At 28.9% G+C, this 14,405-nt stretch overlaps 2 protein-coding genes across 5 annotated transcripts in view; one reads left to right on the top strand and one right to left on the bottom strand.

Annotated features, from left to right (window-relative positions):
- Positions 1-14,405, bottom strand: part of GluClalpha (glycine receptor alpha 1) — a 155,771-nt gene that overhangs the window by 115,235 nt on the left and 26,131 nt on the right. The window contains exon 1 of one of the 2 annotated variants that reach the window (XM_085479557.1): positions 12,917-13,523. The exons of the other annotated variant lie outside the window; for it this stretch is intronic. The gene's annotated coding sequence lies outside the window, so the exon portion shown is untranslated. Of the gene's footprint in view, positions 1-12,916; positions 13,524-14,405 lie in introns of those variants that run through there. 2 annotated transcript variants of the gene reach the window in all.
- Positions 1,895-12,024, top strand: Septin4 (septin 4). Of its 3 annotated transcripts, none has more exons than XM_029302671.2 (9): positions 1,895-2,045; positions 2,494-2,670; positions 3,712-3,804; positions 5,294-5,459; positions 5,624-5,774; positions 6,460-6,625; positions 8,027-8,195; positions 8,718-8,799; positions 10,544-12,024. In XM_029302671.2, the coding sequence occupies exons 1-9, from the start codon at positions 2,036-2,038 to the stop codon at positions 10,700-10,702; spliced, it is 1,173 nt and encodes a 390-aa protein (XP_029158504.1). In that variant the 5' UTR covers positions 1,895-2,035; the 3' UTR covers positions 10,703-12,024. The 3 variants fall into 3 exon arrangements, with proteins under 3 accessions (XP_029158504.1, XP_029158506.1, XP_029158505.1); XM_029302673.2 differs by having other exon boundaries at positions 2,490-2,670; XM_029302672.2 differs by having other exon boundaries at positions 1,896-2,045; positions 8,027-8,183.

The raw sequence follows: 14,405 nt of genomic DNA, 5'->3' as shown, positions 1-14,405 counted from the left end.
AATAAAATGAAGGATTCTTCGCAAACTGAGCCTTGTGGAAATAAATTATTAATAAAATCACATTCTTTAGTGTCTTTAATTTCAGGTAGAGTCTACTTCAATAGAATTTTAATTTAAAACTTTGTTACAAAGATATATGATGACAAAAATTTCGAACATGTAAAAAATGATCAGCTTCCTCGACATTTTTGTTAAGAAAAAATCGTCTTCAAATAACCTTAGGAATCTTCCTATATTGAGGTGTTCGATAATTTCGAGAGATAGACGTCCGCAGAGGGGGCATTTGCCTTCCCTTGGAGTAAAAAATTAAGCTTTTGCTCTCCTTTTGAAGAAACACTGAAATTTATTTATATATTTAATATAAAAAAATAAAAATAACAAAAAGACACAAAAATCAATTTCTAAAAATTGAATTATGCTCTCTCCTGGAAAAAATCTTGCAGCCGCCCTGTTTCGAGACACCCTCTATAAAATATACGTATACTCTATAAGATATACGTCAAATTTTTTTTTAAATGTTTGTCATTAAGTATTTAAAAAAAACAAAAATAAAGCGATGTTTTTTATTTTTAAAAACATAGTAATAAAAAAAAACAAACAAAAAAATTAAATAACAGAAAAATTTAATTTCATGCTCTCCTGGAAAAAATCCTGCCCACGTTTCAAAACACCTTTGTTTATACATACACAGTGGAAAAATTTGTTAAATTTAACAGATATCGCCAAACGGTTCACAGAAATTTTTGTGTTAATTTAAAATAATATGGATATGTTAAATGGATACACAAATATTGTGTTAATATTTTAACACAAAATAAGTGCAAAACTTCAAATAATTTGAAATAAATTTTGTGTAAAATTAACATACTTTCAAAAATTAACAAAAAATATGTTAATTTTATATTTTATCATCCCCACTTATACTATAAAATAGAAAATCAACATTTTTTCCTGTAAATTTTAACAGATAAATCTTGTAACTAATAAAGCAGAACATTGTGTTATTTTTACTTTTTTTTTCAGTTGTTTTAATCATTTAAGATTTAAGTTCAATTAACAGAACAGTAATATGTTAAATTAACACATTAACTCAAGTAGCAAACTGACGTTATTCAACGTCAAAATAACGTCAATTTGCTACTTGGGAATATGTTAAATATTTAATACAAAAATTTTAACGGGGACCATTTTTAACAAGAAAACTTAAATTGTTCAACTATGTATATACATGTATCTTCCATAAAAACGGTAAAATCTTTAAGCGAATATGATCGAAAATGTCGCAATTAACACAGTCAAAAAAAAAATACCATAATAAAACCAGTTATATATATTATAGCTTTTCACACATGATGTTATATATTTTTACATCTGTTTTTAGTTATTTTAATAATTTAACATTTAAGTTCAATTAACAGAACAGCAATATGTAAAATAACACACGAATGTGTTAAATATTTACCACAAAAATTTTCACGGGAACCGTTTTAAACAAGACACAATTTTTTCTACTCCGATATACAATATATATCGTATACACAAAATACATACATGTGACAAGTAAAAAAAAAATATATATATATATATATATATTTCTCGCATTTAAAGCCCCTAATGGCCGTCTTATCCGCGTTTCCGCACGCGTGCGACATAATCGCGGGGCCGTCGCGCCGTCATTTCCGTTCTTCCGTCTGTCAGAGCCGTCAGAGCGAGACAGCGGGCGCTGATAATAATGTCGCTATTTATTCCGCACGCGGTTCGGCTTATATCATAACCTCTTTCGTAGCCGCCCGGCCGGCTTGGCCTGGCGCGGCGCGGCACGGCGGAGAGAGAGTGCACGAACTCTCGCACTCGCGCGTGTGGGAGAGCCCGACTATTGATCGGCCGGCCGGCAGTGCGCCAGCGCGAGTCGGCCGGCCGGACGGACGGGCATTCACGAGCCGCCCTCTCGGAGCCTTAGTGCGTCTGGTCGCGGGCGTTTAGCTGCTGTTATGCCCGAAGTCGTCGCACGGAGGCGTCCCTAGATGCTGCCATTATGTCCGGTGGTACGTAAAAACTAAAAACCTTTTTTGTCTGGAGAGCAGGAGGAGAGACCAAAATTATTATCGAGCGAAATAATTTTGTTTCTCCTCCTTTTCTCTGGGAATCGATTTACGAGGGAGAGAAGCCGGTTCTCTCCTCGCTCCGTGACGTGAATTATGCAGGGGTGAGACGCGGCGCATATATATGTTTCTCCGCACCGAAATGCAACCACGATGCATACGTGACTCGATATACCTTACGCTCGCACGAGTTTTATAGCCGTATATATGCGAAATATTTGAATCTCGCGACGCCGTTGATCCTCTTTAAGCTTAATATTGAAGTTTAATATCTCTCCCGAGAGATTTAACTTGGGCTGGCGGAGGGGATATATATATATATATATATATATATATATATATAATATCGATGTGTCGCGATATTAACGATCGCTTTGTTTCGCTCAGTAAGACAGGGATTATATCGGCTTCGCGACGCTGCCGGAGCAAGTGCACCGAAAATCGGTGAAGAGGGGCTTCGAGTTCACCCTGATGGTGTTGGGTGAGACCGGCCTCGGCAAGTCGACGCTCATAAACAGCCTCTTCCTCGGGGATCTGTACAAAGACCGGCGAATTCCGGATGCGGCAGGTGCGTAATTTAATCCTCGATTTTTTCCTTTTTTTTTCAGGAAAAACAGGGTCCAGCAGACTCGATGAAAAAAATTCCCTGATTTTTTCAGATTTTCCAAGAAATTAATATTTTCCAAAAATTATTTTTTTCTTTGTAATTTTAATTTTAATATTTTAGTATTAATTTTAGTATTAATTTTAATATTAAGTTTAATATTAATTTTAATATTAAGTTTAATATTAAGTTTAATATTAATTTTAATATTTTCCCTTATATTTTTTCCTTTTAGTATTATTTTTTCCAAATATAATTTGCATATATGTCTATAATAAATCAATTAAATCTTAAATCATGAAATCCTTGAAATATTTTTGTCAACGATGAAAAGGTTCGAAAGTTAAAACAAAAATTTAAATCAATTATTATAATCTGCATTATGTACGATAATCGAAACAAACGTGTCACTAAATTATTTAAATAATCATCTTTTTTACTTATATTAAATTTTTCATTTTGTCTCTATCAAACACACTAAAATAAAATAACACGACGATGAAAATATAAATTAACAAACACGCTATAGATGAATCAATTTTTAACACAGAAAATTAGCGTGCTGGGAATTAAGAAAAAGTTTATATTTATTGAATACAAAATTTCAAATTATTGAGACAAATGTATAGAAAAAAAAACCCAGATAAATAGTAAAATTTTCTGACTTTTTCCCTGACAATTCCAGATTTATAAAATTCCCTGACAATGCCCGGTTTTTCAGATTTCCCTAACCGCTGTAAAACACCCTGTAAAATAATTCTCTTCATAATTAAAAAAAAAATAAAATAAAAAATATAATTACATCGTCGACTTTGCGACGAGGGTGTGCAATTTTTGACGAACGGATGATGGTCGCAGATCTGAATATTTTCCGCGTGCTCTCTCCACGAGAGAGTTATTGACACGTGAAAAATATTTGATCAGCTTGCACCGTTGGTAAAACGCTCGTCCCGATATCTCGAGAGGAGAAGTCGATAAATATTCATCGTATATACACGTTTTCAGAACGCGTGGCTAAGACCACTTCTATCGAGAAAAAGACAATGGATATAGAGGAGCGAGGCGTTCGCCTTCGTTTGACGATCGTCGACACGCCAGGTGAGGACAAAATTATTGAGTGTATCCTTTTCCTTTTTCGTGACGACTTTTTATATACAGCCATGTTTTACTTAGAAAATTTCATTTTTTTTTTATTTATTTCATGTTTTCAATATTCAAAAAAATATAATATAATGATATTTTTTTATATACAGCTATGTTTTATTTTTATAAAATTTTATTTTTTCTTACTTACAAAGTTTGTTCATGTTTTCGATATATAAAAAATATATAATAATATTTTTCATTATATATAAAATTTATTAATATATTTAATATAGAAATATAGTATATATATATATAATAATAATTTGCATAATAATTGACGTAATAATTTGTCTAATCAAAGGACAAATTATGACGTTCCATGTTTCTATCTCTCGAAAATATGAATAAATTTCATATATAAATAAAAAAGAATATAAATTATATTCTATAATAGTTTTATAAAAAAATATATTTCTTTCTTTCTCCGGTGACCAGCCTAGATAAATTATTATATACTATGTCTCTATATGCCAAAAATATTTATGAATTTTATGAATAGAGAAAAGTATATAGTCGTATCGTATTTTTCTCTTTTTTCCAAAATTAGATTAGACAAATTATTACGCATATTATGTATCTATCTATAAAAAATATGAATAAATTTGATAAATAGAGTATAAAATTTATGAGTAAAAATAATTTTATAAAAAAAGATATTAATTTCTTTCTGCGTGACTAGACTAGATAAATTATTACACGTACGGTGTCTCTATATGTAAAAATTATTAATGAATTTCATAAATAAAGAAAAGTGTCGTACTGTGTATTTCTTCCTTTTTTAAGTATTAATAAATTTTATAAATAAAAAAGATTATAATTTTGTAAGTATAAAATTAGCTTTATAAAAAAGAATATTAATTAATTTTTCGTGTTATAACTCGATTAAAACAAATTATTACGCAAATTATTATTATTAATATATACTTCTATGTAAAAATATTAATAAATTTTATATATGTAAATAAATAATGAAAAGTATCATCATGTATTTTTTATACGTCAAAAAGATGAATAAACTTTATATGTAAAAAAAATAAAATTTTATAAGTAAAACATAGTTGTATAAAAAAATAAAATGCGTAAGAAAAAACGATATTAATTTTCTAGAATAAAATTTTATAAATACAGATCGATTCTATAAAATGCAAGTTATTATTATTAATATATATACTATAATTCTATGTTAAAAATATTAATAAATTTTATATATGTAAATAAATAATGAAAAGTATCATCATGTATTTTTTATACGTCAAAAAGATGATAAAACTTTATAAGTAAAGAAAGAAAATTTTATAAGTAAAACATAGTTGTATAAAAAAAGAAAATGAGTAAGAAAAATCGATATTAATTTTCTGGAATAAAATTTGATAAATACAGATCGATTCTATAAAATGCACTGCAATATACTGTTGATAATAATTGCAATATATTGTTCAAGGATTCGGCGATGCGGTAAATTGCGAGGACACGTGGAAAGCATGCTCGGCTTACATCGACGAGCAATTTCGCCAGTACTTTACGGACGAAAGTGGATTAAATAGGAAAAATATTCAGGATAACAGGGTGCACTGTTGTCTGTACTTTATACCACCGTACGGCCACGGGTACGTGATCAATATATTTTAGTTCAATCATTTTTCATTTAATTAAATTAAAATTATAAGGCTCCCGAATTAATGATACAATTTATTCCATAATAAATATTTTATATTATTTAATTTATTATATAATAAATATTTTTCATTTATATTAACCGTTGTGTGTGCAGCCTCAGGCAAATTGATCTCGAGGTACTGAGGCGTTTACATCGAAAGGTTAACGTTGTTCCCGTGATAGCAAAAGCGGACACTTTGACCACGCACGAGGTGAAAAAGCTGAAAGAACGTATCCTGGCAGATATCGAGGAACACGAGATTCAGGTAATTTCATAATTTCATTGTAATTTTAAATAAAATGCACAATTTTTGTAATATTCTCAATATAAATGCAGACACGGAAAGGATTTTTCGTTATATTTTATCGCAAAATTCACTACAAATTTTATCATATTTGGTAATAAGCCGAAAATTACTACACTGAAACAAAAATTTGTCAACTTGATTAAACCGTTCAACTAAATTACTATTTTGTTATAATTGAACATATATTAGTATTTAAGTCAAATATATGTTTTCTTAGATTTAATTCAAAAATTTTTATATGCTCAATTAACAAAATAATATTTAGTTGAAAGGTTAGTCAAGTTGACAAATTTTTTTCAGTGCTATTTGCATTGTAAAATTTATAGTATATAAAATATTTTATATGTGTTTATCATTTTTTTTAGCATCTGTTTTATTTAAAACTTAAAGAATCATAAGATTTTTATATATTTTAAGTTAGTTTTTAATATATTTTAAAATTATTGAAATTTTACCTTATATTTTAGTAAAATTAATCGAACATATTTCATATCTTATTGTGGTACGTATTTTTTATTGTAATAAATATTCTCACGAGATTACTATGCATTTCAGGATAAATTCTGAGAGAAAATTCGCTCTGTGTATAATATAAAAAATAACTTTTAATGTATAAATAATAATTTTGAACTTTCACGCCTAGATATATCAATTTCCGGATTGCGACAGCGACGAGGACGAAGAATTCAAGCAACAGGATAAAGAGCTAAAAGCCTGTATACCATTTGCGGTTGTCGGAAGTTCGACAGTCCTGGAAGTTGCCGGAAGAAAAGTACGCGGCCGACAATATCCGTGGGGCGTAGTGGAAGGTGAACTTTTATATTTTACACAGTAAAAAAATTTATTTTATTAAAAACACCGTTAAAATTTGTCTGTTAAATATTTAACACATTCACGTGTCAATTTAACATATTGCTGTTGTACTAATTGAACTTGAATGTTAAATTATTACAACTGAAGAAAGGATATAAAAATAACACAATGTGCATCTATTGGCAATTTTGCACAATAAAGAAGTTTTGTTTTATAAGTGACAATTAATTTGTTAAGAAATGTTGATTTTTTATTTTATAAGTAGGGATGATAAAATCTAAAATTAACAAATTTTTAGTTAATTTTTACATTAAAACTGTTAATTTTACACAAAATTTTTTTAAAATTACTACAAATTTTGCATTTTTTGTGTTAAAATATTAAAACAGTATTTGTGTCTCCATTTAACAAATCCATATTATGCTAAATTAATACAAAAATTTATGTGGTTATTTGGGACATGTGACATTTGTTAAATTTAACACAAATTTTTCAACTGTATACATAAAATTAGAATTTTTTAATCTTATCCTCAATTGCGAGGTAAGTACATAATTTTGGAAAATAATCTTTTCAACGTCAGAGATATTATATTTCACGAAAATAAATCTTAATGTTTCACGTTTGCGACGGAAACTTATTCGATCTCGAAAAATCTATTATCATTTCAGAGTTTCAAGCACTAATTATCATTATAAAATGAAATCCTCGCTAATGAGCAGTGTTTGTTGAAAGACTTGAAAGCGAATAGAAATCAAAAGAATCGTCGATTCGACAGACACGGAGATTTTTATAATGCGCTCGATGTCTTTTATTAGAGAGGAATATTTAGCTTCTTGATCGAATTGTCAAGTAGGAATGAAAGCATCAGTTGTAGGGATTAAAATCGTATAATTGGTAAAAGAGCCTCTGAGGCTTAAAACCTTTCGCAGAGTATATATTCAATCAGCGGCAATTCAATTAGCGTATTCGAAAGGGCTGAAGGGGTTGAGAATGCATTTAAAGTACCTTCTATATATATGTATATATATAAATGCAGGGTGTAACTAAAAAAAAGTACACGAAGCACACAATTAGGTGCAGGACAACAAATTAAATCGAAAAGTCCTGAGCCATTTTTTAATCTGAGCTTTAGTTTTGATGCTACAAGTTGTTAAAGCGTAGGCTCCACCTTAGTAGGCGGAGCCTACGTTGTTTTCCGTTGTAGCTACGCGCTGATTGGCTAACTTTAACAATTTATAGCGTCCAAAATAAAGCTCAGATTAAAAAATGGCTCAGGACTTTTCGATTTAATTTGTTGTCCTGCACCTGATGGTGTACTTCGTGTATCTTATTTTATATATATGTACATACATACATTTTCGATCTTTAATCGTCTCGATTCTGATTGATCATAGTCGAGAACCCGAAACACAGTGACTTCGTGAAACTAAGGACGATGCTAATATCGACGCATATGCAGGATCTAAAGGACGTCACGCAGGACGTTCACTACGAGAATTTTCGGGCCCAATGTATTTCGCAAATTTCGCAGCAAGCGATCCGGGAACGGAGGTATTTACGCATGTAAATAAATATTGCATTTTTCAGTAGGTATATTACATATGGACGACGCTTATTGCGCGTTCGCAATGCGTAGGATACTTCGAAAGTGACGCAATAAAACATTTTTATTTTTTTATTATTAATCCGCGCATCTGGCTTTTTTACGAAAATTTGGGAATATTTTGCTGTAATATTTAATAAATATACGTTAGCTCTTTTCAAAGAGCTCGAAATGTGTGCTTTCGAAATGTCCTGTACATTTGCATGATTAAAAAGCATCCGCCATCGATAGTTTCAAACCATTATAATTATTCGATAAATAGTTTACGATTATTCTAACGTATGGTAATTAAATCGAAAATTAGTTTTGCATTAATCCTTTCAAGAAAAATTGAATAATGTAAAATAGATATTTTCTATAGTCAAAGAGTGCATGATATATTATCTTCCGGTCACTTATGCTTTAATTGCATTTGCTAATCTTTACAGTCTCCCTTTCGGAGAATCGAGGATAAATACGCTTGTTGTTTTTTCTCTTTATAGTAAATTGAAGAGAGATTCCGGACCGCATTTCGAGAACAGTATATCCGATACCGACAGACTTCTTTTACAGAAGGACGAAGAGGTAGGAACAATATTATTAGTTTATTTAATTAAAATATATAATTATTTATATAATTAATTATACAGGATATTAAAAAATTAGACCGATAAATTAAAAAAAAGACTTCAAAATTTTTGGTTAATACTTTTTTTTTCTACGACATGTTTATTTATACTGAGTTTTATATTTATAATAAAAAAACTGTTGACTTGACTAAAAAATTCAACTAAAAATTTTGTTAATTAAACATATTCAAATGAAATGTAACATTAAATATAAAAAAACGTGTATTTGATTTAAATATTAATATATGTTCAACAAATGCATAAAAATAATTCTCTCTTTTTACAGTAAATGGTCAAAAATTCATGCAATAACTTTATTACAGATGATAAACTAAAAAGTCACAAACTCGTATTTCATATGTAGTATCTATTAAAATTAAACATTATAGAGAAAATTAGTATTAATAAAAAATGTTAATTTTGAAGTCTTCTTTCTCGTTGTCGATATAAGATTTTAACATCCTGTATAATTAGAAAATAATTTTCGAAATTTGTCATTTATACACTAGAAAGAAATTTATTAATTTGACTAAACCTTTCAACTAAAATACTATTTTGTTAATTGAACATATATTAGTATTTAAATAAAATTTACGTTTTGTTAGATTTATTTTAAATATGTCTATGTGTTTTCAATAAACAAAATAATATTTTGTTGAAAGGTTTAGTCAAGTTAACCAATTTTTTCTGTGTACAATTAAAGATAATATATTTCCAATTCAGGATTGGGTAATAATTAGTTTAAGGTTTTAAAAAAAGTTAAAAAGTTAATAACTTTAAACTTAGCTTAGTTAATTTAAAATGTATTAATTTTTAACTTCAACTAGTTATTTCTGACCTTAAACTTATTAACTTTTTTCCCAAGTTAATTTTTTAATTTCTGAATATCATTATTGTTTTTTGTAAGTTATAAATGTATTTTTAAATTAAAGTATCATTAATTTTTATTTATTTGTCATCAATTATAATTACAAAAAAAAATTCAAAAATTCTCTTTATTAGTTATTATAAATTTTAAAAATATTAACAAACAAAATTTTAATTTAACATAAATAATGTTTTTAAAAATTAACTTTTGATTTAATTTCAGTTAATTTAATTTTAACTTTACTCTAACTGACAATGAGTTAATTTTTTCTTCGGGCAACTTAATTAAATTAATTTTATAAGCAACTAACTTTAAATAAACTTAGTTTAAAAAAATCATGAACTTACCCAACCCTAATATATATTAATAATAATATATAATAAAAAAAGAACATTTTCAAGTAAGCAAGATTAATAAAAGCCACACTGAAAAAAAATGTGTTAACTTGATTATAAATCTTTCAACTAAACATGTATTATGTTGTTAATTGAACATATACAAATATTTAAATTAAATATAATATATTAAGTCTAACACAAAATACATAATTGACTTAAATACTAATATATGTTTTGTTATAGATTTAATATATTATATTTTATTTAAATATTTTTATATGTTCAATTAACAAAATAATATTATGGTTTAAAGGTTTAGTCCAGTTAATAAATTTTTTTCACAGTGCAACTTATTTTTAAAATTCCTATTTAATTTGAACGTTGCGATCCTTTCCGTTTGGAAATTAACCAACCCTGTTCCAATTTAATTTTGACAAAAATGATTTTCCTAAATATCAATCGCACTGTATCAACTGACAATTCGCGATTCGCAGATACGAAGGATGCAAGACATTCTGGCGCAGATGCAAGAGAAGCTCAAAGCGACTGGTCAAGTCGGCGGTGGAGGATTGAGAGGTCGAGTCGGCAGCCTCGGCAACGATTTAGATTCCGTGGACGTCGAGAAGAAGCGGAACAGTATTATAGACGTTTGAAGAGCGTAGACTATTTATCATACCCTCGGGATATATTAAGAATATAGTATCCAAAGTTTATAGCCCACCCGAGAGATCTGTACATATTTCGTTCAATTCCTGACAAGTTTTCCGATATATATGTTGCGCGAAACGTAATAAAAAAATACTAAAGATTTTATAAAGCTTTTCGAGATTATATGTCAGTACGGAGACCCGGTAAAAATTTTTTATATATAATTATATATAAATAATTGTATAATTATACATATAATCGTAAAATTATATTTATGAAATATGTTCAATTTTATACATAATTATATAAATTTATAAATTATATATGAAACATATATATTTAAATATATATATATATATATATGAAGAAATATATATATATAAATTTATATAAATACATATAAGAAGCACTTTTATCTAATTATGTATGGACATATTTCATATATAATTTTGCGATTATGTGTATAATTTTAAATATTTCTATATAATTTTATACTGTTATATATAAAGAATTTTTTACCGGGGATTTACATTCGAAATTACCCTTTCTAAATTTTTAAATTATTAAATTTATCTTTATTCGACTATTTTACGATCAACTTAAATTGATGCGATATAAATATATTTATCTTCGCTTATATATTTATATTTATTATTATTAAGATAATTATGCGCACGTGTTCTCTTTCTTGATCTCATTATTTATATTGATATTATCTATATCGAAAGAATAGACAAATTAGAGCTGCCAAAGATTAAATGCGAATATCTGTTCGTCAGATATTCAATCCAGTCGAACAGTTGTACAGATCGACTACACACGATACGTAAAAAAGGTCAAAGTGTATTTTGTACTTACCACACATAGACAATTTATACAAATAGCAGACAAATGCGTAATCGTACGAAATTTTATCAAAAGATATATATATATATATATATGCATATGTATATATACATCGAATACTCGTTGCGAGAGAAATGTGTAATGAATCGCACGAGTATCGAAATCGATGTATATATAGTAATTTTATTTAATTGATCGCTTAGTGCTAGGATGTACCGACCATATAATTATGGAAGGTATAGTAACTTGGAATTTCTGAAGACGCACAATTATAAGTAACAATGATGTAGGACCACAGAGAAATTAATTTTTTCAAAGGAACAAAAGATAGTCACGTGTAGCCACTTTAAGTCACCTTTCAATCGGTTCACTCTTTTTCACACGTTTTACAAACATTCTAAACTATAGATGAAAAGAATATGTAGACTTTGTAATAATAATAAACGTGCCGTATATAATGATGCGGTAAAAACAGCTTTAATTAATATTTCCATCAAACCCCTTTGTTAATATTTTTATTTCATTCTATTCTACTCTTCCTTTATTGATTATCTAATAAAATTAATTAAAGAAATACTTCTATTTTATATTGCGATAAATGCGTAATAAAATCGAAGAATAAAATTAATTTTTAAAATATTAATACAACAAATATATAAATATTTAATATTAGTTTTGTAATTTTAACTGAGTTAATTTAATTAAACTTGTGAAATTTAATATTTAACTATAAAATTTTTCTTAAGAATTAATTAAATATTACATTTATTTTAAATAAAAAATTAAACAACTAAATATTAAATTAAGTTTGAACAAGTTTAATTAAATTAATATAATCAAAATTAAACAAATAAATATCAAATTAAGTATTTGTGCTCAATAAAAACAAAATTACAAACTAGTAATAAAAACAGAATAGCCATTTTGAATATAATTGTATATTTAATATTTAGCAGGGCAATAATATTTACGGCATTTGTCGATAGCAATATTACCTAATTAATTATTTAAAAAATCCTTTCATGATACACTTTTAAGTAAATTGAAAAAAGGAATATAAGTATATAAAATTATTTTCTTTGTATATGAAACATTTAATCTCTTTCTTACGATGATTCTCTGTCGAAGTCATATTAAATATTAATTATATTTGAATAAAGAAAATGTTAAATTCTAAAAATCCACAAAAGTATCCACAAAAAAGCATTTCGAAATATCTAAATTGACGTACGCCACTATAATTTATTTGGTTTATAAAATATTTTACGAGAAATGCCGCAGAAAATTTATCTTGATCGGAAAACGTGAAAAGTCGAAGACTAACAGCAACAAAGACATAATAATTGTGATTCCAATAAGAAATTCAAGCTTACCCTCGACTCGCTTAATTCTCAGAAGCAGCCCGAGCTCGGCCACGAAGACCACCTGCTTATCGCCGATTCTCTCTTCACATTATTCGCACAAATCAAGCACACTCGCGACGCGATACACACGTATCGTTTCAAAATTTTACGACTCGGGGAAAAAAACCTTCATTCTCGGCGAAGAATTTACAAAAATACACTAAACACACGATTCTCGGGTTCGCGCAAATCAACGGTGAGATTGTCAACATGTTTTGCAGCGATTATAGAGTATTTGGAAACGAGTCTGCCTACAAATTTAATGACTTCTTTTCTGATATATATTTCCGATTTTATACTCGCTCGCAAACAATATTTATTTTCAATAGTTTTAATTAGTTTTATTAATACGTACGCGCCGCTTCTCAGTCCTTCGCGAAATCATAAATATATGTGATATTCTTTCTCGTTTTCACTCGGCACGTCATTATCGCGACTGCGTTTTAGCAGTGATAAGGTGTCGCTTAAGTCGACGGCAAAAATTCGCGGCAAACTTCACTTATTCCTACCTGCGAGGAAGCGTCCAATTTCTGAAATTATTCCGGGCTCCGCCGCGACGATTGTCGATGTATCCTTGTAGACAATCATTTATTCCGACGCACAATACACATATACACTCGCGATGCATTACGCGTTTGCGTAGCTTGAAAAAAGCTTCACTCAACGACGAACGACTTTCTCGCTTCTTTTCGCGACTGCGCGATTTTCACGTTTGACATGTGGCACCACTGACAGCTACTCGCGCACTTTCCGGTTGCACTGTTGAGAACACTGACTACGATGCGCGGCGCATACGTCGCGTTTGAAAAAGTTTTCTTCCAACTTTATTAACGAAACCCGCGACGTATTTTCACATCGTTCCGATCGCGATTCGATCGACATATCAATCGTCAAGCGTGTCCCGTACTTCCGCACGCGTCTATCACTCGACTCGCGACGAAATACACGATGACAGATGCGAGAGAACGCGCGCAAGAGCGTCCGATCGCGGGGGTAGCTCGACGCGAACTGCGAAGGTCGTGCGCTGTCGGCGCCGCGGCGAGACGGCCAAGGTCACCGCACACAATACGTAGCACTTACGGAGCGCGCGCCTAAATGTCAATTTATAAATACGAATATTTATACGAATTATTAGTGAATGACATTAAATGTATTCTGTGCCCAAGTGTGAAGTATATTTGCTGTTCCTTCACTAAGCATGTGTTTCTCAATTATGCGTTTTTTTTATATTTTTAATTAATTAATTATTAATTAAAAAATAATAAATTTATTTTGGAAAAATAAAATAGAAGGTTCGAGTGTTCTAATAGAAGTTTGATAGACACTGAAACTAAAGTGTTACATTATTTTAATATAATCATTAGATTTATCATGTACCATTTTTACTATATACAATTTATATATTGTATATAATATATATTGTATATAATAATTATTAATTTATATAGAATTTTATAAA

This window comes from Nylanderia fulva, unplaced genomic scaffold, assembly GCF_048542155.1.
Source record: "Nylanderia fulva isolate GAGA-0341 unplaced genomic scaffold, ASM4854215v1 Scaffold123, whole genome shotgun sequence".
NCBI classification, from domain to species: Eukaryota; Metazoa; Arthropoda; class Insecta; order Hymenoptera; family Formicidae; genus Nylanderia; species Nylanderia fulva.
This window is presented reverse-complemented; position numbering and strand designations above follow the sequence as displayed.